This window comes from Echiichthys vipera (assembly GCF_963691815.1).
Source record: "Echiichthys vipera genome assembly, chromosome: 7".
Taxonomy (NCBI): Eukaryota; Metazoa; Chordata; class Actinopteri; order Perciformes; family Trachinidae; genus Echiichthys; species Echiichthys vipera.
Window position 1 is genome coordinate 21,165,438 of NC_139832.1, and position 24,742 is coordinate 21,190,179.

General features: G+C 40.5%; 5 protein-coding genes across 10 annotated transcripts in view; 2 read left to right on the top strand and 3 right to left on the bottom strand.

Annotated features, from left to right (window-relative positions):
• Positions 1 to 2,266, bottom strand: part of srgap1a (SLIT-ROBO Rho GTPase activating protein 1a) — an 84,224-nt gene extending 81,958 nt beyond the window's left edge. For all 6 annotated transcript variants that reach the window (XM_083917452.1, XM_083917451.1, XM_083917450.1 and 3 more), the window contains exon 1: positions 1,684 to 2,266. In XM_083917452.1, coding sequence (XP_083773578.1) covers positions 1,684 to 1,747 — 64 coding nt within the window. In that variant the 5' untranslated portion in view covers positions 1,748 to 2,266. The remainder of the gene's footprint in view (positions 1 to 1,683) is intronic.
• Positions 2,267 to 3,456: 1,190 nt separating this feature from the next.
• Positions 3,457 to 7,118, bottom strand: rxylt1 (ribitol xylosyltransferase 1). The gene is made up of 6 exons (XM_083917463.1): positions 6,938 to 7,118; positions 6,626 to 6,814; positions 5,716 to 5,818; positions 5,236 to 5,550; positions 4,925 to 5,095; positions 3,457 to 4,410 (listed from the first exon to the last, which is right to left on the bottom strand). Exons 1-6 carry the CDS (start codon positions 7,083 to 7,085, stop codon positions 4,008 to 4,010), a joined length of 1,329 nt encoding a protein of 442 aa, XP_083773589.1. The 5' UTR covers positions 7,086 to 7,118; the 3' UTR covers positions 3,457 to 4,007.
• A 237-nt stretch (positions 7,119 to 7,355) lies between these two features.
• LOC310949870 (cytochrome b-c1 complex subunit Rieske, mitochondrial-like) lies at positions 7,356 to 9,373 on the top strand. The gene is made up of 2 exons (XM_083917468.1): positions 7,356 to 7,636; positions 8,654 to 9,373. Exons 1-2 carry the CDS (start codon positions 7,525 to 7,527, stop codon positions 9,262 to 9,264), a joined length of 723 nt encoding a protein of 240 aa, XP_083773594.1. The 5' UTR covers positions 7,356 to 7,524; the 3' UTR covers positions 9,265 to 9,373.
• An 89-nt stretch (positions 9,374 to 9,462) lies between these two features.
• LOC310949871 (protein C19orf12 homolog) lies at positions 9,463 to 11,235 on the bottom strand. Its single transcript, XM_083917469.1, is given in 4 exon segments — positions 9,463 to 10,477; positions 10,479 to 10,535; positions 10,538 to 10,724; positions 11,117 to 11,235. Coding segments are annotated over 3 exon segments (384 nt in total). The 5' UTR covers position 10,724; positions 11,117 to 11,235; the 3' UTR covers positions 9,463 to 10,336.
• Positions 11,236 to 13,562: 2,327 nt separating this feature from the next.
• uri1 (URI1 prefoldin like chaperone) lies at positions 13,563 to 22,876 on the top strand. The gene is made up of 11 exons (XM_083917462.1): positions 13,563 to 13,928; positions 14,776 to 14,810; positions 17,182 to 17,260; positions 17,544 to 17,679; positions 18,803 to 18,894; positions 18,986 to 19,049; positions 20,118 to 20,319; positions 20,407 to 20,644; positions 20,737 to 20,888; positions 21,046 to 21,286; positions 22,136 to 22,876. Exons 1-11 carry the CDS (start codon positions 13,857 to 13,859, stop codon positions 22,322 to 22,324), a joined length of 1,500 nt encoding a protein of 499 aa, XP_083773588.1. The 5' UTR covers positions 13,563 to 13,856; the 3' UTR covers positions 22,325 to 22,876.
• The last annotated feature ends 1,866 nt before the right edge of the window (positions 22,877 to 24,742 follow it).

Sequence of the window (24,742 nt, forward strand, 5' to 3'; positions counted from 1 at the left end):
GATTTGTAGAGATGATACAGTATGTCTGGGTATGCTGAGTGTGAAAATATGTAACATAATGTCTCTCCATGGTTAACAACAGTTGAGTTTGAATACAAACTCAAAATGTGTTTCCACAAAAAATACATTTGAATGATGAAGAAATAAAGAAACTTTAAAATTCAATATCTTAAGCTATTTGCAATGCAAAGGGAACAAGTACAGTACATTATGCAAATAGCTATGCACTACCTTTGAGGATATTTACAACGCATGACGTGCCACAGCGCATTAACCTCAGAATTGAATTTGGCTGCTTCAACAAAACAAAACACCTTGATATTTATTTACTGAGGCTCTGGTGGCCCCATCTAGCAACAGCTATTCTCAGCAGCATCAGGTTGTCGTTATTACCCTGCTGGGTTGTGCACGATGCAAATGGGAGGCTTTGTCATCTCTTGTTCAGCATTCCCGAAGAGTGTCCATCATCCTCTATTATAGACTGGAGACCCTTAGTCATCCTCACAGGGGGAAGAACGGGTGCTGAACATTCCCTGCAAATGAGAGCTTGTGCTCAAACACATGCAGTCTTGTAATTCCTCTAGCAGCAACGGCACCTTCTCTTCTCCAACTCCACGACACACACACACACACACACACACACACACACGTGTCATGATGTGAATTTGTGGTGTTCCAGAATGCTAAAGGTGCAACGGAACAGAGCTGGTTGGCTGGGATCCAAATCCCCATGGTTACCCTGGAGCAGCAACTGCCTCTTTCCTCTGCATGTCTATCTAGTAATAAACTAACTCTGCTCTGCGTGCATGGGGGGGGGGGGGGGGGGGGGGCGCTTGAAAGAGACACAAGAGACAAAAAAAGTTAGGGTGGCATCATTATGGCAGCTTGCACACCTTTAAAATCACTCACCTAAATCAGGGCACATGGCAGTTTTATGTTTAGGAGTGAGGCTAATGTGCACAACAGATAAGGCATACAATAGTAGAAAATTACCCAGCACAAGCAACCAGCTCTTCCGAGGTGCCCCTGAGCAACTCACAGAATCTCAATACAGGTGTGCTGTCCAAACATGTGCTCTTCCTGTCTTCAGCATGATCATGCTGAAATGCCGTGGGAACAGTGTGGTAACTACAATCTCACACCAACTCTTGATAGTAACAGGTTGTTCAACACATCAACATAGCCAAATGCACCAGACCAAGAGGTAGTAGTCAAATGCGTCTCAGGCAGCAGATACAGATTGTTGGCCTGATTGGACTATACAACCTGAACATAGCAGATTGCCCCATACTAGGCTATAATCTGTGAAAAGGATCTCTTCTTTGGGGCAAATGGTGAAGCTTGCTTAGCACTTTCACTAGCTCTCACATGCAAAACTGCAAGTACAAAAAGCCACTCTTGAACTGAATTACCAATCTTTTTATTTTGCTAATTAAGTTCAAACCTTTGTCATACCGACATGCAATTCAATTGTACCAGGACTATGAGTCATTTTACAGAAGCCTACTTAAGATTGTATGTTCTGGTTAAAAGATGTGATTGTTGGTCTAGAATAAACCCCAATAGGAGGTCATATTTCACCAACTTTTTAAATGTAACACACCACACCACTAAGTATGACTCATACGCAGGTAGCGGTGAACTAACGTTAGCCTGGTCCTGGTCTAGTCTACTCTTCCTTACCTTTCACTTGACTCTCGTAATCCGCGATGATTTCTTTATCCTTTTTGAACCTCGGCGTGGACATTTTCCGTCTTCTTGTGTCCGAAGCTTGTTGTAAACTTCTTGTAATGGAAATAAATGTTTGTCAACAAGCGGGATCCTACAACGGGCGACGCATCCTACACAAGACGACAAAACTGAACGCGGGGGTAAAAGAAGTGGCGCGAGTCAAAAAACACGACACTTTGAAAAGGATTTAACTCTGCAACAAGCGCGACTTGGAGCGAGCAGGCAACGTTTAGTTCTTCATTGTTCCTCTTCCCTCTGGATAAGCGGTGGATACAGCGGGGCCACTGCGCAATGCTGCTCCAACCAATGAATCCACTCAAAGTATAAGAGCAGTCGGCGCAACAGCACTGCCGCCGCTGCTGCTACCACAGAAGAAGAAAAAACAATCACGCAAGTTTCAGGGTCTCCGTGGCGGGTTTTCGCCGCTCTCTGTGGAAAAAAGTAGTGCCAACAACCCGTCTGGAGGTCTTTAAAGTCGACTGCTTTTTGGTAGAGTCTTCCAGTTTAGGACCCCCACCCAAACACACACGCACACACACACATACTCCCCCCCCTTGCTCGCTCTCCCTCGACGGTTTCTTCCCCCCAAACTCCCAGCAGGCTCAGAGGCAGACAGGGCAGGCCGACTGCAGCACACAGCAGCTGGAGCTGGAGCCAGGCAGGGAGAGGAGAGGGAGGGATCTGCACTCACATGCAGCTAGTGGACACCAGTGGACTGACACTCCTGCTCCCAAATCTGAAGACTTTTTTTTTTTTTTTTAATTATTTGTCCATATTAGTCAGCAGTTGGAACAGAATATTCACTGTAACTAATGGCTTCTGCAGTGTCTATATAATGGTTTTCCTTAGTATCACTTGTAATGGAAAAACATCATGCAGAGGTGATTCTAGAGTCTGTTTGGGCCCACGGCTTAAATTCACAGGGGGCCCCTTAAATCAGCGTTCATCGCCATTATGTTATAAATAATCTGACACCAACAAAAAGTTGCGAAATGTAAACTTTTTTTTTCTTTCAAAGGTGCACATTTTAGTTGTTTCCACTGCTGTAGTTTAAAGTTTGTCAGCCCTTGGGGCCCCCCATACTGGACCCCAACAGCTGCCTGCCTTGCATGCTGGCAAGCGGCACCTCTGCCATTATGTAGTGTTTCAATTTTTATTACCCAGGCTTAAATGTGGCATTTTCAGAAGTACATGCGCACAATGATATTAAGGCTTTACAATTATGTTAACACTTATTTAATCCAAAATAAGATCCCATACACAGGATATGTTTGAAATATACCGATATCCAGCAATATGTAGGGGCCCACAGTTTATATATACTCAGGGGTCCCGTATTTCGTAGCTACTCCCATATACAAGTGAGTTATTATAGGTGATATAACATCACATATTTTATTATGAAGTTATTCACTGAATATTCCAAAAAGACGATGCATAGTAAATACATTCTTAGTAAAAGTTTAACAAACGTTAAAGATACCACCATGCTTTTATCATTATATTACTTGATATGTGTTCATTCAGTTTAGTTGACAGGTCTCCCCACACCAAAAGCCTTTGCCTTACATTTCAACTGAGATCACTGTATCCACTAAAGAAAATAACCGGTCCACAGCGCCATCTGCAGGGAAAAATAAAAGCCCAGGACAAGCACATCAACTAATATCTCTCATTCCACACCAATTTATTTTCTTGCACTGTCTTAATAAATCCATGCAGCACACCACTGAAATAAATAGAACAAAGAAATAAATAATGTTATGTTTTGGTCAGAAAAGTGACAAATGCCAACAACATCCATTTTCAAGTCGCTCACATTACAAAATAATAGCTCTAAATACAATTTTTTTAACAAAGCTTAAAAACACATTATCTCATTCTACTCCTAATGTTTAGCGTTTCCTAAAAATCACAATATTAAGTGTGTACAAACGGATACAAAACATGGCTGAAACAATATAAGGACTTCAAATTGCAAAAAGGCAGTTTGTCATTTAGTATTTCTTAACGCCTGGACATTCCACCATTGTAAACATTGAGATGATCAATACACAGAAATATAATGGGGCCCTTTACTGACTAATAATGGCAGCTTTACAACATACATACATTGTTTTTTAATATTACCCCCACAGCAATATTACACTGAACATCATCAGGTTCACATCACCAGTAGTATGTCACATTTCTCAACAAATCACAAAATAAATTAAACCAATATTGAACATCTACCCCTGTTTATCTTTCAAATGTTTGTTAATTAAGCACCACGGTCAGCCGCTTTTGAAGAAAGTTTCTTCGATGACCTCAGTGAACCTCTCCTTCATCTGTTGACGGAAGCCGGCGTACCACTCCAACAGCCTCCTCCTCCTGTCCACCCTTTGCTCCTGGCTCATCCCTCTCTCCCTCTCCAAGATGGCCGGCAGTTCTTTCCAGTCACTGATGAAAATGAAGGGTGCTCCTGCAGCTTTGAGCAGGCGTAGTGGGGAGCTGGGCCCGGCCGCACAGGTCCCAGGTGTCAGTACATCTTCCACCACGGGCACTGAGCCATAAGAGCAGGCCTCGTAGATGCGGTAGCACTCTGTGTTGATTCCGACTGGGCACAGAGTGAGCTCGCTCTGGGCCAGAGCTGTCTGATATCGTCTCAGACTGTCTGACGTCTCCTGAGGGAGCCACCTGAGGTAAGGAATAAAGTTAATAAATATGCAAGATATATCGCAGTACAGTTCCAGCGAGACAATTCATTTTCTGGCTTCAACTACATTTATAATTGAATAAGTTAAAAAAACGCTCATAGCTGTCCTAATTAGGAGGTCTTGCTGAACTGGCCTGAATGTGTAGTGTTATATGATGTTACTTTGAGCTGTTGTTTTTGGAAGTGTATGGTGCTGTGCAAAATAATTTCCCCTTTGGTGAAACAAAAAATAAAATCAATAAAGTGCTTTCATGGAAGTATAACACAATTCAAGTATAAGTGACAGGGGTCTCTGTACATAAATACATTCTAATTCTAACTAATGTCATGTCATGTCAGTCCCTGAAATTGAATTTTACATGAATTTCCCCTTATACGACCCTGAAAATAATTTGAAAGCCATCGAATTTTTATGTCTCAGAAAGTGCGAGAACCCCAATGACTGTTAACAAAAGTACCTTCATCATTCCATATCAGTCCTAAACAATGACTTACTTCTCCCTGGCAGTGGTGATGCATTCCTTGTCCATACCAGATTGTTTCAGCACCTGCATGAGAGTTTCTCTGGAGGAATTTTTGTAAACAGTTCCTAGAAAATTGCAGAGGTATGGCCTGTTGGAGGTAATTAGTTGGGCATTCGGCCTGATCATAGGAAACTGCCTGTATCTGCACAGAGATGAGCAAAACAGAGCAACATGTCAGACAAAATGAATTATTTAAAAAAGACAACCTGCAGTTTAGTGTGCTGATATTGAGCACTGATTTTATATACACACACACACACGCACGACTAAGAAATAACCTACGTTGCGACACCAAGAGGCCACTGGAAGACATCCTTGTCGTTGACCAAGGGGCTGTCGTACACTAGGAAGAGCAGGTCCACAAAGCCACCATTTCTCTTTAAATATGGGGCAATGAAGTCGTTGTTACAGTGCTCATTGCCCAGCAGGACCACAGCCACATGTGACACTGTGTGGGACCGTACCAACGCTTGGACATGCTCCAACCACCGTGAGGAATAAGAGACCTTCTGCTGCTCGCGGCCGTTCAAAACCAAAATAAGGCTGTTCATATCCAGAGGGACATGACCTTGGACCACAGCAGGACCTGTGTAGAAACTAATGATGGAGAGGCAAGGATGGAGGGAGAAAAGGTAAATTTGATAGCTCTGTCTTATTAAGTGGTTATTATACTGTATAATGTGGTTTATTTCACATAGTCCCAAAAGCGGAGTACATGCTTGCATTTGGAAGTTTTGAAGAATCCCATCTTTGACTTGTTACCTGAAAGCAATCTTTCCCAACTGCAACTCTCCCTCTCGCCATTGTGCAATCTTGTCAGTAGGGTTGAGGGGTCCCTCTAATATATGTTCCCAAAGGTAAAGTCCTGAGGAGAAAAAAGGGGTTCAATGCCATTTGCTAGAGGAGTAAAAGTGTCAACAGGTGAAGTTCCATTGCCTATGAACACTCCTGATACCATCAGGTGTTATACAATGTGTAGATACTGAGCACAATCTGGCCTCACTTGGACTTGCATGTGAATAATTAAGTAACCAGCAAAGGGGAAGGGACCATTATCATTCCAAATAATAAATAGAAGGATGTAATTTTCTTACAGGGTCTATTAAAACTGTATTCCTCTGTAATACAAGAATTTAGTTTCAAGTAAAGAAGAATTATTAGTTACATATATTTTTTGCAGTAAATGTTTGAGATATGGTTTGATTTTGGTGTTTGTTCCTCTGATATTTGCTCTTTTAATCTGGTTGACTTTTATTTACACTCTGAGCTACACAACTATGATTAATACTAATATTACTACTGTATCTACTTCTAAGACATTCAAGATGTCTTGTACATTTCTTATATATTATTTATGTTGTTTAAAACACATGCACAACTGTAAAATACAAATCTCCCTATCTAAACACTGTTCACCTCCATCACCAAAGTCTCGTCCTGCCCTCTGCAATAACACTGTAACGTAATAATAACATCCAGATTCTCAGATTAATTCGATAAATATGAATACGAATAAATAATTCCCACAATATATGTTATTTTAATATATATCTAGTTCTGTGAGGTTTAATAGCTATGCATTCAGTTACACACTATTTTCATTTCACGCCCAAATCTAAACACGGACCTTCCCTGCAGGCTGTGACAGATTTAACAGCATCTCGTGACTTACCTATAGCAGCTTTCCCCCAGATTTGTACCTTGTATGTTTTGGGTTTGTTCTTGTCAATTCGGCCCACGTACTGTTTGAAGGCCTCCCTCTTCTTGGTCAGAGCAGAGTTGTAATCCACCTGTTCATCCTCCCACGGGTTCCAATCACCTGCTAAAAATGGAGCAACAGCACCGCCATCTCTGACACCACCTGGGAAACACAACACACAATCTTCATTCAGCCCATGGACACGAGTTTCTGTCTGTTAGGCATTGTTATTTGCAATAGTAGCTGACGTTAGATATCGGCTGTGCTAAGTTTAAAGAATGTTACCCGGGAGGGCTGCCGTCTCTTTCTTCACCACCCTGTGGACACGGGAGATTACTTTGGTGCTGAAGAACACATTGTACGCAGCGTAGAGTGAAAATGCCACATACGCAAAAATAATAAAAAGGAATAGTTTTCTTTTTGGTATTTTCATTTTTATTTATTTATTTTTTCGCTTAGGTTACCATTGTGTAGCTAGCCACCCATATTTTTTCTTAGGACCCTTGTTTACATCACGAAGACCGCTTAGATAAAGCTGACTTAGAAAAATGCCTGTACCAAATGACCCGATATTTTAAAGATATGTATGGTTTCTAGCAATTTGTAGTGAAAGTATTGTCCCAGATGATCTCTAAGTATATAAGGTTATAATTATGTTATAAATTAAAAACGGTATAACTATGTAATAGCTCGATATGTAAAGGGGAATGAAAGGGACGCCAGTATCAGAGCGTACGTAATGCGGAACGTTGTAACGGCGGTGCGGGTTTCTGGTAAAGCACATCAGAGTGGTGCACGGATTTCTACCCCGCAAAGTCGTGTTCTGGTCGTGCTACCGGCTGTGGTGTGGGGGTCTATAATTTTGGGCAAATATGATGTCCATAGCGGTTCGTCCCGGGGCTCTTTCCCCGTACTTGCAGGCGACAAAACACACAGTTAGAAGCCTGGTGTCCCCTGGGGTCAAGGACTTGGTGCCTGCTGCGGGTAAGGGCGAACGACGGACGTGTGATGTAACGATCAAGCGTAACCTACTGCCTTCATACTGATAAGTTAGCACGTTAATGTTAGACAACGTGTGTATTTGGTGTATCTTTATTTTTACCCTCTTTGTCTGCGCTGACAAACGCTACTGTTTGTGCACACTTTATTTTATATCATATTTATTTAGTTGTAATTCCAAACTTATTTGTGTAATTTCTTAAAATACGTGTATTCTTTCTGTATATTTTATATGTCTATCTGCTAAGCACAAAATCACCAGGTACAATTCCTGGTATGTAATCCGTTTACATATTTGGCAGTAAAGTTTATTCTGATTCTTCTGTAAATAACATTCTGTGCTTAGCAGGAAATAGCTGAGGTTGTAATTTACATCTGAAACCTGACAGAAAGGGTCAGTACGTAGTACATTGTGTTTTGCATTGATATGCCAGTACAGTTGAAATGTCTACTTAGGTCACACAATATAGGTATGGCTGGTTATTGTGCAGAAGAAAATACTGGTATAAAAGGGGTAATGAATCCAGTACAGGTTTGTTTACCTCCAGCTAAACAATTTCTCTGTTATTCGGTTAGTTGATCAACAGAAAATGCCGACTATTCACTGGTTCCATCTGATTAAATGTGAAGATTTGCTGGTTTTGTACTGTTGTTTGGACAAAACAACATCTGTTAGTGGCAGCGATACTGATAGTATCATGATGTGTCTAGATCTGGTCATGAACTGATGTGCCTCATGATATGTGGGGAAAACATTCAAATCATTATTCAGACTGGGTGTAATGTTGTTTTTCTGGTTGAAGTAATCTGTAACAAAGACTAATGTTATGTTCATACAATATATCACTCAATCAATTGAATCCAAACTTAGAATTATATTTTTTATTACCATGTTATAAGTGAAGTTTCCAAGGTCACATGAATGCACCAGAAAAAAGTCTTTACCTTTGATTATAATTAGAACTATTATGTTTTCAATAGCATCTCATGTCTCATTTCCAGCTCCTGTGGGAATCCGCTTCGCCCACACAGATATCAAGATTCCTGACTTTTCAGACTACCGTCGCTCCGATGTTATCGACCCCAACAAATCCTCACAGGAGAGCAGTGAGTCAAGAAGGTTGTTCTCTTACCTTGTCACTGGAGCTAGCACTGTCGTTACTGTGTATACAGCCAAGACAGTGGTCACTCAGTTTGTCTCCTCAATGAGTGCATCAGCAGATGTCCTGGCCTTATCCAAGATTGAGATCAAGCTCGGTGACATCCCTGAAGGCAAAAACATGACCTTCAAGTGGAGAGGAAAGCCCCTGTTTGTGCGACACCGCACCGAGAAGGAAATCGCCGCAGAGGAGGGTGTGAATATTGGGGAACTGCGTGACCCCCAGCATGACAAGGATAGAGTGATTAACCCCAAGTGGGTCATAGTCCTCGGAGTGTGCACCCATCTGGGCTGTGTGCCCATCGCCAACGCCGGAGACTACGGAGGCTACTACTGTCCTTGCCATGGCTCCCATTATGATGCTTCAGGAAGAATAAGAAAGGGACCGGCTCCTCTTAACTTGGAGGTTCCCTTCTATGAATTCCCTGAGGAAGACACAGTCGTGGTGGGATAGATACTTCTCAGTTCCTCTATGTAATATATATTTTTAGATGGCTCTGTGTGAGAGTCGCAGATGGGATTTAATGTGTGCCTATAGTAATAAAGACATAATTCCAAATCTATGATTGATCTATGCGTCTTTCCACTTGTAAAAAGTGAGTCTTTTTCTTCCATTGTTCTGCATTATTTAGCTTGATGTTATCTCTATAGATTCCTCTCATTCCACATCACTTTAATGCATAATGAATTTTGCACATAGCATTACCTTATGTAAAAAATTACAGAGTGCTTCCTAGAAAAAAGGAATCAAAATGTCAGGCAAAATTTGTGGACAGGAAATGCTAAAAACGGGAGGGTAGAACAAATCTGCAACAAGGGAATCAAAAATTTCACAAAAGCTAGCACATGGTACATTTTAGTTGCAAACAATAAAAGTAAGGATAGCATTTGTAAGATCAGCCAGATTAAACGGTAATTTTAAAAGAATGGAGGACCCTTTTTTCCTTTTCTCAAGATGTCAGTTTTATAATGGCAGCAGCAGAGTGAACTGCCATGAAACATAAAGCACTTTTGTATAACACTCCGATTGCAGATGGTGCAGACTTAATCATGACAAAGTGTGCTATGTAAATCTGTATGAACCAAAGAAATTCTCACATTTTTTTTATGAAATCAGTAAAATGCAAAGCAACCTTGCCTTAAACCTAATAAATTATCATCAAATCAAAATATTTCACATTGTACAGTTGGGAGTCATTAGGTACATATTCAGTGTAGGCGAACCATGATTATAAGTGTTACTAAGGCTTAATAAATAAACAATTCCTTCAACTAATGGGTGCACTTCTCAAAATAAATTAATACGGTTATACAGCTGTTTAAACACAACAATCTGTTGACCTCATTTTACCCAGTGTAACCTGTTACCAGGACTGTGATGGCACCTGTGCAATTTTACAACACATGATATCACATTTGATAAAGTCTCTCCAGCTTCATAAAAACAGTTCACATTCTTTTTAAAGACTCAGTCCTCCTGAGCATATGCGCCACTCGGTCAGGTTATCCCAGTTTTCCCACAGACACTAATCCACATAGTGCACCTCCGCCTGGAGCTCCTTGGAGATATACCCAAGAAGAGCAGACGTAAGCTGCTGCTTCAGGGTGGCATTGCCCATCACTAGAGCAGTAAGCTGAGCCAAATCAGATGTCTTAGAACAGGGCGAAACCTAAAACATGCAGGACAGTGGCCCCCAGGACCGGAATTGGGCACCTCTGACTTAGAGGAACTGTTGCATTTCTCTCCACTTACCCACTGCGATGCCAAGAGGACCCCCGACTAACCCCCCAGCGAAGGCCAGTCCCCCAGCTGCTGCCGCTCCCTTCCCGGAGCCTTTGACGGTGGTCTGGATTTGCTGATGGGCAGACAACTCACAACACAGCTTCATGACATCATCAATCCGATCGCACATACTAGGGATGACATTTATAATTTTAGGACGACATGACACAATACATATAACTGTAAGCTATGTAACAATCTATCAATAAGCATAGAAGTACACTAAATATACCTATACTGTCAGTTGAGATAATTATTGTTGCTGGCTGTTCACAAATCATCAATGAACAAATTCCGACCAGACACCAAACATGGTCCATGTACTGAATATTGTGACACACTACTTTTTTTCAATGCGGTCAGCTACAGATTAGATACAGTGTGGCAGTGTATGTGATAGCCCTGATTGCATCATAGAATAAGCATCATAAGGCAAAGGTTGACCTTTCACGATGGAGCAACCAAATATTAGACATTCTGCACAGCCTGTTTGTACTAACCGCAGTAAACATTATTAACTCACCTTGCTGTATTGTGAAGTCCGCATTAATATTTGTGGTGTGATTTATAATATTATTATATCAACTATACTCAACCATGTACTCAACCGGTGACTCCTGATTTCTTCGGTGCTTGCTTGACTATGGCCGCAATGCCTGATGGGAGCAACGCAAATGCTGCGTTAAGGGACATTTGGCCAATCCTGAATTCCCTGTTTGTTGGTCGGGACAAAATAAAAGGTGTGAGTGTGCCCCTAAGGGCGTTTTAAGTTTAGTTTTAAGAGTTTATCCTATGACAGTAAGTCTCTGAATATGCTCATCATATATTTACTATTTCTTCTCCTTTTTCTACTTATTTTCTTATTTTTTTCCAAACCTTTTCTATGTTAGAAGGGTTTTTTTTTCTTTTAGTTTTTTATTTGCTAATTAGTTATATTTAAAGTGTTCGCATTCAACTGTACATTAATAATCAATTAAGAAGGAATGCTTAAACCATTAATAAGATATTCAATTATAATTAAGGAAACATTTGTCAATTACATTCATTAATTCATTCATCTTCAACCGCTTGTCCCTGTCGGGGTCGCGGGGTGGCTGACATCGGGCGTGAGGCGGGGTACACCCTGGACAGGACGCCAGTCTATCGCAGGGCACATAGAGACGAACAGAGACAGACAACCATTCACACCTACGGGCAATTTTAGAGTCATCAATTAATCTAACACCTGCACGTCTTTGGATTGTGGGAGGAAACCGAAGAACCCAGAGAAAACCCACGCAGACACGGAGAGAACATGCAAACTCCACACAGAAGGGCCCAAGCTGGGATTCGAACCAGTAACCCTCTTGTTACAAGCTTGACTTATTATAATATTTAGTATGTGCCTGTATACATCAACAACACCTTAATATGACAATAAATATGTACTTGTCAAATAGCCTATATTAATGTGTAATTTGTGGGCAAAGTCACTTTAATTTATTAAATAAGGGCTTTTCAAATCCACATATAAGTGTTGTGCCTTTTCAAATGAGTGGAAAAATCAAGGGACCTTTGGTGAATTATGGATTATTTGATATATTTAGAGAGTTATTGATCCCCAATGCACGCTTTTGCTGTAATAACTGGCACATAATGGCATATAATTGAAGATGGTAATATTTCCGATAGCAAGTAAAGGCAACACAAACAGCCAATGAGCGTCTAACAAGAAGGGGGCTGGAACCATGGGGGATTAGCCTGTATTCATTTTTACAAACCAAAGTTGTTTATCACAACTAACCTGTCTAAGTTGATTTGCATCGACTAATACCTATGTGGTATATTATGTGGATGTGCGTGTGTTTACATAATATCTGTAACTACGATGTCTGTGCAACTACAGGCAGATATCCACCTTGCCATGGTGCAAGGAAAGCCACCCACCGCTAGGCCTACTTTTCCTATGGATACATCTACATACATATGACAGTGTGCTTGTCGCTCTGTAACTGTGCGTTGGTCGTTGCAGCAGGATATTAGCTCGCTACAGTATGTCGACTGTTTACATTTTTGCAATCATCCACATTTACCCAGAGTACACCGGGAGACACAGAGCAGCTGTGTAAAGGCAGCATTCATACGGGTGAAAAACGGAAAATGCAATGTTTTGTCGTCAAAATAAAAGCAAAGAGTTGAATTATTAGAACCTCTTATGAAAGTATGATAAAATATATATCATAATAATAATATTTTTAATATTGATAAAAGTATACAGCTGGACTGAAGATGGATGGAAGTTTGAGATGTTTTGTTTCTCTATGTGAATGTTTCCATGTTATATTACTATATGAAGCACATTTGAGATTGAAATGTTGTCAATTTTACACCACTTTGCACACAAAAAAACAAACAAATAGTCATTAATAATAAGGATGGAATGCAACAATAATGTCCAATTTAACACTAGCCATTCTGTATAATGAGTATTTTCACTTCGGACATGTTTGGTACATTTTGCTGACATTATTTGCATACTTTTACTCAAGTCTTGATGGCCAACTGTCCTAAGACCTGTTGGAGCCCCACAAGTCTTGGCCTTACCCTGTGGAGGTTCTTATGTAATTTACTAATTTTGTGTTCTAATATGGGAATACGCTAGTGGGTCTATTGCCGGGAGGTCTTTAGGAGGTGCACTGGGTCAAAATCTAGCTTTTAAGTAGAGCCAGACATATGTTGGTATATAAATATAGCACATGTATACAGTTCCTACATGCTGCACAGATACTCTCCTTTTTGGAATTCAGAAGTTGCACTTGTAATTGTACAGTGTGATTTTTTTTTTTTTTAGTTAATTTACTAATTGAATGAAAGGTTCACCTCCGTTCATCAGCTGTAATCTTTATTTTGTTAGTGTGTCATTCAAATCTTTTATTTTGAATATTCTGACCGGAAGTTCCGTTGTCATTCTAGTTGCCTTGACATCGGACCGAGGGTTGCATGTCGCAGCGAGAGTGACAAGGAATATTTGCCCATCTTTTGGATATTAAACCGTGGATATTTTTGGAAATATCATGCAGAGATCTTGAAATGAGAGTGTGAGATGGTATCACTTCCGAAAGTGCGAATATTTGTCACTGCCCCATTGATGAATACGAGCAGAACGGGTCTCCGGAATAGCTGCGGCTGCTTTCATAAACACTTCTTTAGGACTCACAACAACCCCTGAGCTTTTGTTTTGGGCTCACTAAACCCCACACATTTCTGGTGCACTTGGGTTGGTAATGGCTGAAAAAGGTAAAATGAATAAAGAGCATCTCGGCGGAGTTGCCAGGCTCCGAGAGGAACACGAGAAGGTAATTTAACCAGTTTATCTAACGTTAGCCAAACCGCTGGCCACGCGGTGGACAAGCAAGGCTCTTTAAACCACGAGTTTATCACCTCAAGTGCTTTTTTAAATACAGGCGCAAGCGTGTGTACGTTTGTGCACAAACTGCATTTAATACAGTTGTGAGTTTATGGTTTTGAATGACCATTTTCGACAAGCTTCCTCTCGCAGTCACGTGTCCATGTTCTTGTTACTCTAAAGTTGGCTGGGCTGAGGAGGTGTGTTAACTTTCATTTCTTTGCACCTCTGTGTTCGTACTGCTAGGGGTTACTTTGAGGCGTGTCGGATTTTTGACCTCCACACTTTGAAGGTTATGAACTCTCGTCCAGCCAACTGTGTAACAAATATTACATGCACCCTCCCACCCAGGAAGTCCAAGATTCACACCAGTATGATCCAACAAGTTTCATTTTTTTAATGACAAATCTGTATGAAATCAACACTGAGAAAGTAGAACATGCAAAACACTTTTGGTTAAATCAACTGTATCCATCACCACTGTGAAGGAGTGTTTGTGCAGTTGTACTGACCATTTGGATGTAGTTTTTGGACAGCTGTTTGTCTTCATCTCCTGCTTCCTTCTTCTGGTTTGGTGTTTTGTACTTTTCCCTGTGTGTGTGACGATTCTTTAAGTTGTTTATTTGCAATAATACTATATTGCATTACCAGATAAAGTACTAATCAGAAAATGTATAGGCATCGTGAATCTGCTTGTGTTTTAAGTCCTTTAGGCTATAAAAGCCTTGACACAAGACTATGTAAGTTGCATAGATTTTCAACGTGATTTGTATTGACATTATCTGTCCTAAAAACAGGTGGTGAAAGACTGTCAAAGTCGGATTCAGCACTGGTAAGCATTAAGAAAGTCTCATGTACTACTTCAACAGTTTCATAGTTGTAGCATCCTTAAATTTTGTTTGACTTCTCACAATAATAAATCTTGATGTCACACAAAGTAGCAAAAAGCAGCAGGGCAATACAGGTTCTGATATGATGGCTTTTTCCCTGGAGATATACGCTCATCGGCCACTTATTAGGTACACTTTACTAGTACCAGGTTTAGATTGAACACTCCCGTGTTCTGCGTGTGCAAGTCCGGTGGCTCTGCCTGTGAAAGTGCTTTAAATAAACTTTACTTACTTACATTGAGCTTTCATGTCTGTCCATCCGCCATAGTTTAGCTTAATGTAAATTAGCCACCTAAAAAAGGCCCACCTAAATACCCATTTCAGCTTAAATGTGTGCTACATTTAGAATATATTCACCACTTTACCTTGCTGTCAGACAGCACCGTACCTCATTTTCTACAGAAGCTGCCACTCTCTCTCTCTCAGCCGTTAAGTCTCCCTCTGCAAAAGTTCTTCTTCTGTAAACTCCGGCTCATCTAATTGTTGCTGCTATAGTCACTAATTTGTATTTTTATTTTATTTGTTTATCCCGTACACCCTATTAAGTCTGACTCAAACAGCTGATCTGAAGCGTAAAACATTGCTTTTCCAAACTGGCAGCGTGCTAACCGCCATCTACTGTAGCTAATACACTAGCTATGGATAAGTACCTCATACAACTACATTTAAATAAAAAAGCCGAACTATCCCTTTAAGTGTCCTGGTAAGCTGTGGCAGTGAGCCGTTCTGCACAAGACTAGCGTCCTGAAACTAAAGCAGCCAAATGGAATTCAGCCATCACTTATTGTTTTTATTTTCACCAGTGCTTTTGCCACTGTGACACAAATCGATTCATTTGAACCATGAGGGTAGTTAGTTTTCCAAACCAAACAGTGTGCATCAAATCTAACAGGAAAGTGAAGGTGATGTCAACCAAGCAGTGTACTGACTAAACCCACACAGCCCTGAGAAGAGCTCTAATCAGGCAGAGTTAGTGGAAACACCTGTGTGACTGGACCAGGACTTTACTACATTGTAAACTATTTTTCAGGGCTTGAAAGGTCTGATTTCATGTGAATAATGGGAGGCTTCAGTACGTATTATGTGAAGACGAAGGTAGGACAATGAAACACTTCTTCAAAGACAGGTGAAACATATCTCAATGTTGAGCAAAACCGTCATCAAAAGTCTCATTGTGATCCCAATGGAGCAGCTCCACAGTCAGTCTTGAAAAGCCCTTCCCAACCATGGTGCACCCACACAGGTGATTTCACTTCAGCTGATTAGAGCTCTTGTCGAGACTGCGTGGGCTTGTACAGACTGTGCTTGACACCTCTCTGACTCTCATGTTAGATTTGTTGAACCATGTTAAGATGGGACAAATGACTAACTCCTACCTGAACAGAGGACTAATAAGGCAGAATAAACACCTGCATTGAAGGTCCTTGATACAAGTAAACTGAGTGGTGACTTTTTTTTGTCAAAAAAGCAACAAAACACCATATTAAAAAAAGTTCTATCCAGTTTGTCAATTCAAGCGTTGTAATGCACGATTATTGTAATGTAGGTCCAGAAGTCCCGCATTCACCCCAGTTTGTGGAAAAGTGTATTTTTCGTGCTAAAAAATTGAGACATGGTACATTTATGACAAAGTTTACAAAAATACAAAATTCTATAAGATTCCTACTTATGTAGCGTTGTGCTAATAAGAAAATGTAATGGTGTTAAGTTATATTTACAGTTGAAGTTTGAAGGAATGCTAAAGTACTACTCCAGCAAATCACAATAGAGCAGCTTGTGAGGAAAATCTCGGAGATAGTCAATAATAGGCACTTTTGGAAGCACATTACTCTCATCTAGCTACGGCGTGTTGTTTATCATGCAAAGGCCATTGCATAACTTCCTAGATGTTTTACAAACTGGTGTTTTTACTTTCACTGGAGAAAGTTTTCAGTCTCAAAAACATTTTCATCTTTAAACTTTTAGGGTAACCGTACATATGTCTGTGTTCTTTATCTTCTTTATCTAAGAAGGCATCATAATATGATGTTAGCTGCTTTTTGTCAATGTTGTCACGATTTTCTCTGAAGTTTGACATTGTCTAGTGACAAATAGATACAAATGAATACCAGCGACATCTTGAGGCCTCTTGTCTCTTCTTCCCTGAGGGAGGGGTACTTCCTCATTACCCCATAGCTGCCATTTGCTTTCCATTGTTTTGACATCCTGATATGAGTATGAGAATAAAAATGGCTTTAGAGGAGGTCTGTCTTTGACTAAAAAACATTAATTTCAATAGTTTTTGGCCTAACATTGTAAGTACATGCTTTGCAGGGAAAAGGTGTCAGGAGACTATGAAGCCCTGAATGAGCGCCTTAAAACTCTTCCAGATCAGCTGTCTTATGACATCATGGTGAGTGCTGGCCTTGTTAAAACTACACAAGAAAAAACACAGTGAGAACTTATATGAATGCTTGTTTCAAATGGCAAATTAACCATTTACCAAATGGTTAGTGGTGAGCTTGGTTGATATTCTTAACTTTGAAGAAGCTGATCCTAGCTATGCATATTTTACTATTGTCACTGAGTTTTATTTCATCTTTTCTCCCACTTTAATGTCTACATTTTGTCACCGGCTTTCATAGCTGTTTCTCTTTTGGGTTTTCTCTTTTCTGCCCTCCCCTTGCTATAAACAGGTGCCGTTTGGCCCTTTGGCCTTCATGCCCGGAAAGCTGGTGCACACAAACGAGGTCACAGTATTGCTCGGCGACAACTGGTTCAGCAAGTGCTCTGCCAAACAAGCTCAGAAAATTGTGGACCACAGGATGAAATGTGAGTCTGTTTTTTCTCTCTCAAAAGGGCACCATTGTTTCATTTTGATGTAATCGCTGAACACTGCTCTTCTTTATCCAGCAGAGGGTGTTGCTGCATCAAAAATCACTGGACAAACGTACTCGTCAGCTGAGCCGTTATTTATCATAGGATTTTGGAACAAAATTTTGAGACACTTTTAGAATAAAGTGTATTTTAAGGGTATGTTAGGTGAACTGTTGCTGATTCTAATAACTGCAAGGAAATCTTGTGTAGCGTGCATAGAAATTATGTAGCCTACATGGGGTAGCTCATTTGACATTTGCAGCTCTCACTCACTGTGTTGCTCTTGCACTCATGTTACCGGCCACTGTTGTCACTGCCTCTGTTGTGGATCTTGTAATAGCATTTCATAGCTTTTTTCTCTCCTGTGGTCAAATCAAGTATTTTAAATGCAACATTAATGTTTGATGAAGTGCAAGAAGTCTTTGAAGAAAACAGTGTTTATTCTAACACGGGTTATGGGTGGCCATGTTTTTTCCGCTGCTCATTCTAGGTCTGAAAATCTCATATCAAGTCAAATGGGCCCAAGTAACGATCTCTGATGTGAACATTATTAGAGTGTTTAGTGAAGCAGAAACATGCTGCCACAGCCCATCCGCGCCCGTCTGCCCCCCTCCCCCCTCCTCATATCTCCTGACCCTGCCCACCCCGCTATTACAGAGCTAAGTGCTGTAATACAAACATAGCTGGCTGAAATGTGTCAGACAGCGGCTGAGCTGTCAGGCCTTCTGTGTTTGACCTTTCCTCACTTCCAGTTGATGCACTGACTGGAGGGGCTCCCAATTGCCATGGAAACAAGGGCCCACTGCTGCTATTAGTAAAAGGGCTTAATTGTTGTCAAGATTTAATGATCCGGAGTAGTTTTCAGGGCGGAAGATATTATGACCTGTTTGTGTCATCATTTTTCAATTTTCCCCCCCTAACTTGTTTAGGATTTTAACTCTTTAGCAGCTGGTTGCCATTGTTATATTACATGATTTATTTAAATCAACATTCGCCTACAGCCAGTTTTTGCTCATTGTCAGTTGGCGTCCAACTCTCTGAACGCACATTTTGATGATAATGCACCTGTTATCTGCAGATGTGAAAAGTGAACTCGATGATCTGTCAAAGACGGCGAAGAACTTTGAAGCCAGAGTTGGTCTTGTGAAGGACTTGGAAACCATCTCATCTGTATGTTACATTACTACAAGTCGTCTCACAGATGAGATATTGCATACAACATAAATGGGGACAAATATATTGACTTGGCTTCTTTCTCTAGAGTAAAGGAGACTACGTTGACATTAGAGAAGACACCGGAAACAATGATGTTGCTGTCACCAAAGGTATCTTTGTCAGCCTTTCTTCTGCCTTCATTTTACTTGAACTTCTGACAAATTCAAAAAAGTTTAGGAATGCATTACTCTCAAAAAGCAACAGAGTGTTGCCTTGAATTCATAAAGAACCCTGTTGTTTTGTTTTTGTCACGTGCCTCCACGGTTAACGGAGAACCAAAAAAATGAGAAAAGTCTTCATCTATACCCAAACTAACACACAGCACGTGCACTATAATCCAAGTCTCGTTTATACAGTGCTCATGCTCAGTACATCCCCATACCTGCAAACATTAGGTTGTGAAAAATAGGGAGGTTTTGGGGGGTATTGGCAGTGTGCCTACCCTCAACACCCCCATCCCCAAAATCCTACAATACAGATGCATGGAATAAATACTAGGATGTGAAAGTAAAATTACTTTTAATTGCTCTTTAAATTTGTAGTTCACATTAAAATATAAATGAAGGCAGAGGCATACAAAACGCACAAAAATTATCATCAAAAGTCATTGTCAAATTTAAATCCCAAAAGGTCAAGTGTATGGTATGTTTGTGCAGGTTATTGTCTGCTGGCTGTATCGGTGGACATCTGTGCCACTGAAACCACTGATGATAATAACGTCTAAAACACAAGTGATTGATGCATTGTAACCTCAGTTCCATCCAGTGTCAGAGCGAATGGCGGAGGCTGAGTGAGTGCAGTCAGGCAAGCTCGTTTGGCAACATGCTACAGACTGGGTTCCACAAAATTAAGCATAATGAGCATGGTAATGTGTAAAGGAGCTCATACTGTCCTCCAATCTGATCTGGCAACATATATCCCACACAGAAACAAACGAGAAGCGACCATTTGATTTGTACATTAATATGAAATCTGGGGAGTAGCGGGAGAAAGTGTTAAAAATCCTGAGTGTTGGCAGGTACAGTATGCTTCCCTTGAATTCAAGGTAACACTGAGTAATGTATATTCAAATAGTCATTTTGAGGGTGACACATTCCTTTTCAATTCTACACCAAACTGATTGACATTTATTATATAATAAAAAAAGAATTTCTTTCCCATCTTGCTTGCTTTAACAGGAAGGCAAAGAATAGCTCACAAACCAAATTCTAAGCCCAGGTTGGATGCAGTGTTGGATCTTAAAGAGGAGGATGAGGAGAATGAAGGAGAAGTTGGAGATGGAGATGGCGGGATCAGAAAAGGCACACTGACTGAGGAGGAGTTGTGGGCTAGATTGGATGAACTTGAGAAACTGGAGGAGCTACAAGATGAGCAGTACAGGTAGGGTGTTTTACTTGTAGCTTTAATGATTGCATATTTTCTTACCTCGGGCAAAATAAAAATGTCTCTTGGAAATGTTTTTCTCAGATTATCTGATAATGCAGAAGTGAATGGTGAGGACACATCATCCTTTTCCTCAGAAGAGGAGAAGGAGGCAGATACTACACCTCCAGTAAATGGACTGAGTCTGAAGCCAAGCCGGAACTCCGTGCCTCACAGGAAAGCGCCACAGAGCACAGACAGGATAGCAGAAGAAGATGATGAAGAAGAGGAAGGCAGCTGTTTGCCTACCATCTTTTTTTCTCACACAATTGAACCTAAGAAGGTCAGAGTAATAAATCACTTATTATTCTTTTTAAACTTATTTTCAGTTAAATTATTTTTTAACAACTGCCTCTTTGCTGTCTTTTGCTCCAGGTTAGGATAAACACAGGAAAAAACACCATGTTCAAGTTCAGCGAAAGGAAAGAGCAGAAGGAACATTCAAAGAGGAAAAAGAAAAATGGACACAATAACGGACACTCCCATCACGAATTTCACAAAATCACAACACCGGTGGACATTTACAGGTAAAACATCAACAATTTCTCCAGGGGGTAATGCAGCAAAGGGCCACAGGATGGACCCAGCCTTAGCACACTGTACCAGTTGAGCTAGGTGGCGCCCCTGATGAGGTCTGTTTGATGAGGTTCTTCTCCTCTGAAACTGGTCTGCTGTCTTTGTCAGGTTGTTTGTGGATGTGAAGAACGGGGAACCCATCCCCAGAAAGTCCATTCTAAAATCTCGTAGCCGAGAGAACAGCGTGTGCAGCGACACGAGTGAGAGCAGCGCGGCAGACTTTGAAGAGCGTCGGATGATTGGACGCAGCTTCAGCCACGACGAAGCGACGCACAGTGATACCAGTGATGGCATTACGGAGGAGGACAGCCCTACGTCGGTCCTACTGCACCCCGCCAGCCGGTTTGAGGTAAACGGCACATGGTTTTTTAGTTTTAGTTCTGTCTTTTTTTTTTGTTTTTTGTTTTTGGAAAGTCTTTCATCTCAGTTACAATGTGAAGAAATTTGCAACAAGTTTATATTATGTAACAGTTTATGATAATTTCCTCTGTAGAGCTCAGAGCCCTTAATGAGAACATAACAACACTCCCACAGAAGCCTCTTTAAGTTAAAATGGTAGCTACATGTGGTCAAATAATCATTAAATTTGAGTCATTAGTGGCGGTATCAGGAAAAGAAAACGCAGCATGAAAATAGTATAAACCCTTTTTTAAACCTTAACCTTAAAACCACCACATTAAAGGTCCCATATTGTAAAATGTGATATTTCCTTTTTTCCCTTTTTTATTTCTCATAAAGTAGGTTGAGGTTTTAAATAAATACAGTAAAAGTATCAAAATGCCCCATCCACAGATAAATGCACACAGCCCGTATTCAGAAACTGTTCTTTTTTAAATGAGTCGTCAGGGCTTCTGTTCTACTGTTACTCTAATATATATATATAGTTATGAAGGACTGCTGCAGTGCTGCTACAGTCATTCCCCAGCTCAGAAATAGAGTGGAGATACAGAAGGACCCGGAAACACTGACCAATCAGAGCAGACTGGGCTTTTTTCAGAATGGGGGCTTAAAGAGACAGACACTAAAGTGTGTTTCCGACCAAGTGTTAATACAGGGATTTTCAGACAGACAGTATGAGAAACGGAATTTCTTTTTGAACATTAAGAAACCCAAAAAACAAGTTTGAACCTGAAAATCAGCATAACATCGGACCTTTAACACCGTTTTTTTTTTACAATGTTTTCTTTCTCTCTTCTAGGCATTTTCAGGTACAGTAGTAGAAAAAGACCCGATGCCTTCAGCTGTCCCCCATCTGACCATCGCTCCACCAGCTCTGCCAACCATACTAGAGAGGAAACAGGAGGAGGTGGCGCCTGACGTCGCCCTGCCCCAGCAGGCCCCGAAAAGGGTGTCGAAGTTTAAAGCTGCCAGGTTGCAGCAGATCTGACTGTTGATGAGCAAATATCCATATTTCACAATAACTTCTTGTTTGTTTTTTTAAGCATGTTTCTTTTAACACTGATGAACCGCACAAACCATCCTCCCCTTCCTTTCACCTCTAGCCCCACAGGGTTTCAGTCATTCAGTATGACTGTAGCAACCCCTTGTGTGTAAACTGCTCTCTAACAAGCTCCAAACAAGAGTAAATGCTGTCTCTTCTGCTTATCCACTTCTACAGTCTAAATGGCGCTTAACAATCTGTGCGGTCTGCTTGAACCCATTGCTCTCTGTCATATGAATACTTGACTTCTGCTTTTCTGTTGATCAGTGCTTTTGCCAGTTTAGGTAAGACTCGAGGCTACATTTAGGATCAGTTGCCTTCTTTTGTTTCTTTTTCCAGTTGTTGATTATTAAACATAATCAGATGCCCGCTAGCTCTCATTTTACCTTCCCTCGACCTGCCTAATGAATGTATGTATACCTTTGTGACGATCTTTATGTAAAGACAAAAAAAGAATATTGATGGAAACTTAAAGGAAAATAAATGATTTTGGCTAGATTTGGCCTGTTTGCCTTTCTTCCTTCAAAGAAACTATCATATTGTACTGGGTCTCTATTTAATTTATGTTCTGGTGATGGGCCTTTATTCTGTATCTGAATATCAGTTTGGAAAGATTTTATCAAATTGCTCCTCACGTTGCAAAGTAATGGTGTGTAATAACGACACATTTTTGCTCCTGATACCTAGTGTAAATTGTTTTGGTCTTTAAATGGCTATTGCCAGCCACTGACTGAGCTAATATGGTCTCTTATGAATTATTGTTACTCCTTGTGAATTTCCTGTTGCGCATTAAAATTTGAAGAGCTAAGTCGAGCACCATCCCCGTGCCGTATTGCAGCCAAACTTTGAAAGCAAGCAATAACATTTCATTAAAGCTGTATAGCACACCGAATACAAAATGCCTGTTCCAGATAACAAAAGTACAATCAACATGCAGCCTTAATGAGAGAGAGGGAGGAATATCCAAGTCAATCACTGTGACAGCAGATCAAGTTTAGCCTAGGTGCAGAAACAACATAACTGCTTGGGCCAGACGAAAGTCTGCAATTCATGTCATCTGCATCAGTGATATGAGGAAAAGCACAGGATGTGCTGCACTGCTGTATGATTTGACGTGGACCATGAGACATATTCAGATCCAGTACAATATCTAAATCTGCCATTTCAAGTAAAAATTCTGAACTCAAAACTTAAGTAAATGTACTTCGAACGTAAAAAAAAAATGTATGTGACTGATATATTAATATATATACCACTTCATTATAATTTTAACACATATGCATCAATGCATGAGTAGCATTTTACTGGTTCAAACTATTTTCTAGAGAGCTTTTTAATGGAATTCCATTGTTGGGCACCAGCTTTACTCCTTGTTAACTTACTGTCAGCTGATGTCATTAACATACACTTTAACAGGAGTCAATCTTCTGTGTGGAGTTTGCATGTTCTCCCTGTGTCTGCTTGGGTTCTCTCCGGGTTCTCCGGTTTCCTCCCACAGTCCAAAGACATGCACGTGTTAGGTTAATTGATGATTCTAAATTGCCCGTAGTTGTGAATGGTTGTCTGTCTCTGTTTGTCTCTGCGTGTGTCCTGCGATAGACTGGCGTCTTGTCCAGGGTGTACCCCGCCTCACGCCTGATGTCAGCTGGGATCGGCTCCAGCCCCCCCGCGACCCCGATATGGACAAGCGTTTGAAGATGGATGGATGGATGTTTACAACTTTGTAAAGGTCTATACAGGTGGGTAGTTTATTCCAGTGGTTCCCATCCTAAGGCTCAGACCCCTACAAAAGGTCACAATATGAATCCGAGAGGTCATGAGATGAGTGGGGAACAAAAGAAGTATTGTGATGAATTCTGAACTTTTTTTAAATATAATTTTGCCTCTGTACATCAAACAGTGAAAGAAAACCATCTGATAAGTTTAGTGTAACTCCTACCAACTCATAGACATCAGGGGTGTAATCTTTAAAAGTGTGCTGTATTTTAGAAGCTTATCATGTATATCTTTTATGTAAAATCATAACCTGAAATATATATATATAACTGTCAAATAAATGTAGTTGAGTGACAAGCAGAGAGCAGCAGAAATAGAAATACGGTATACGTATATTCAATATAGTAAAGTACAAGTGCCTCCGTATTGTACTCAAGTAGTGTTTGTGTAACTTTTTAATTGTTGTTTGTTACTCTGTGGGTATATTACTGTTTTTGGTATGATTATAATGATGATTGTATTTACGTTTATATGGGTGTTTTTCTTTTTTAATTATACATTTATAAAGTTGAACTAATTAGTCAATGTCTGTGGCTGCTGACAGTTTGGTATGTTCTGTGGATGTATGTAGTCGCTTACAACAATCAT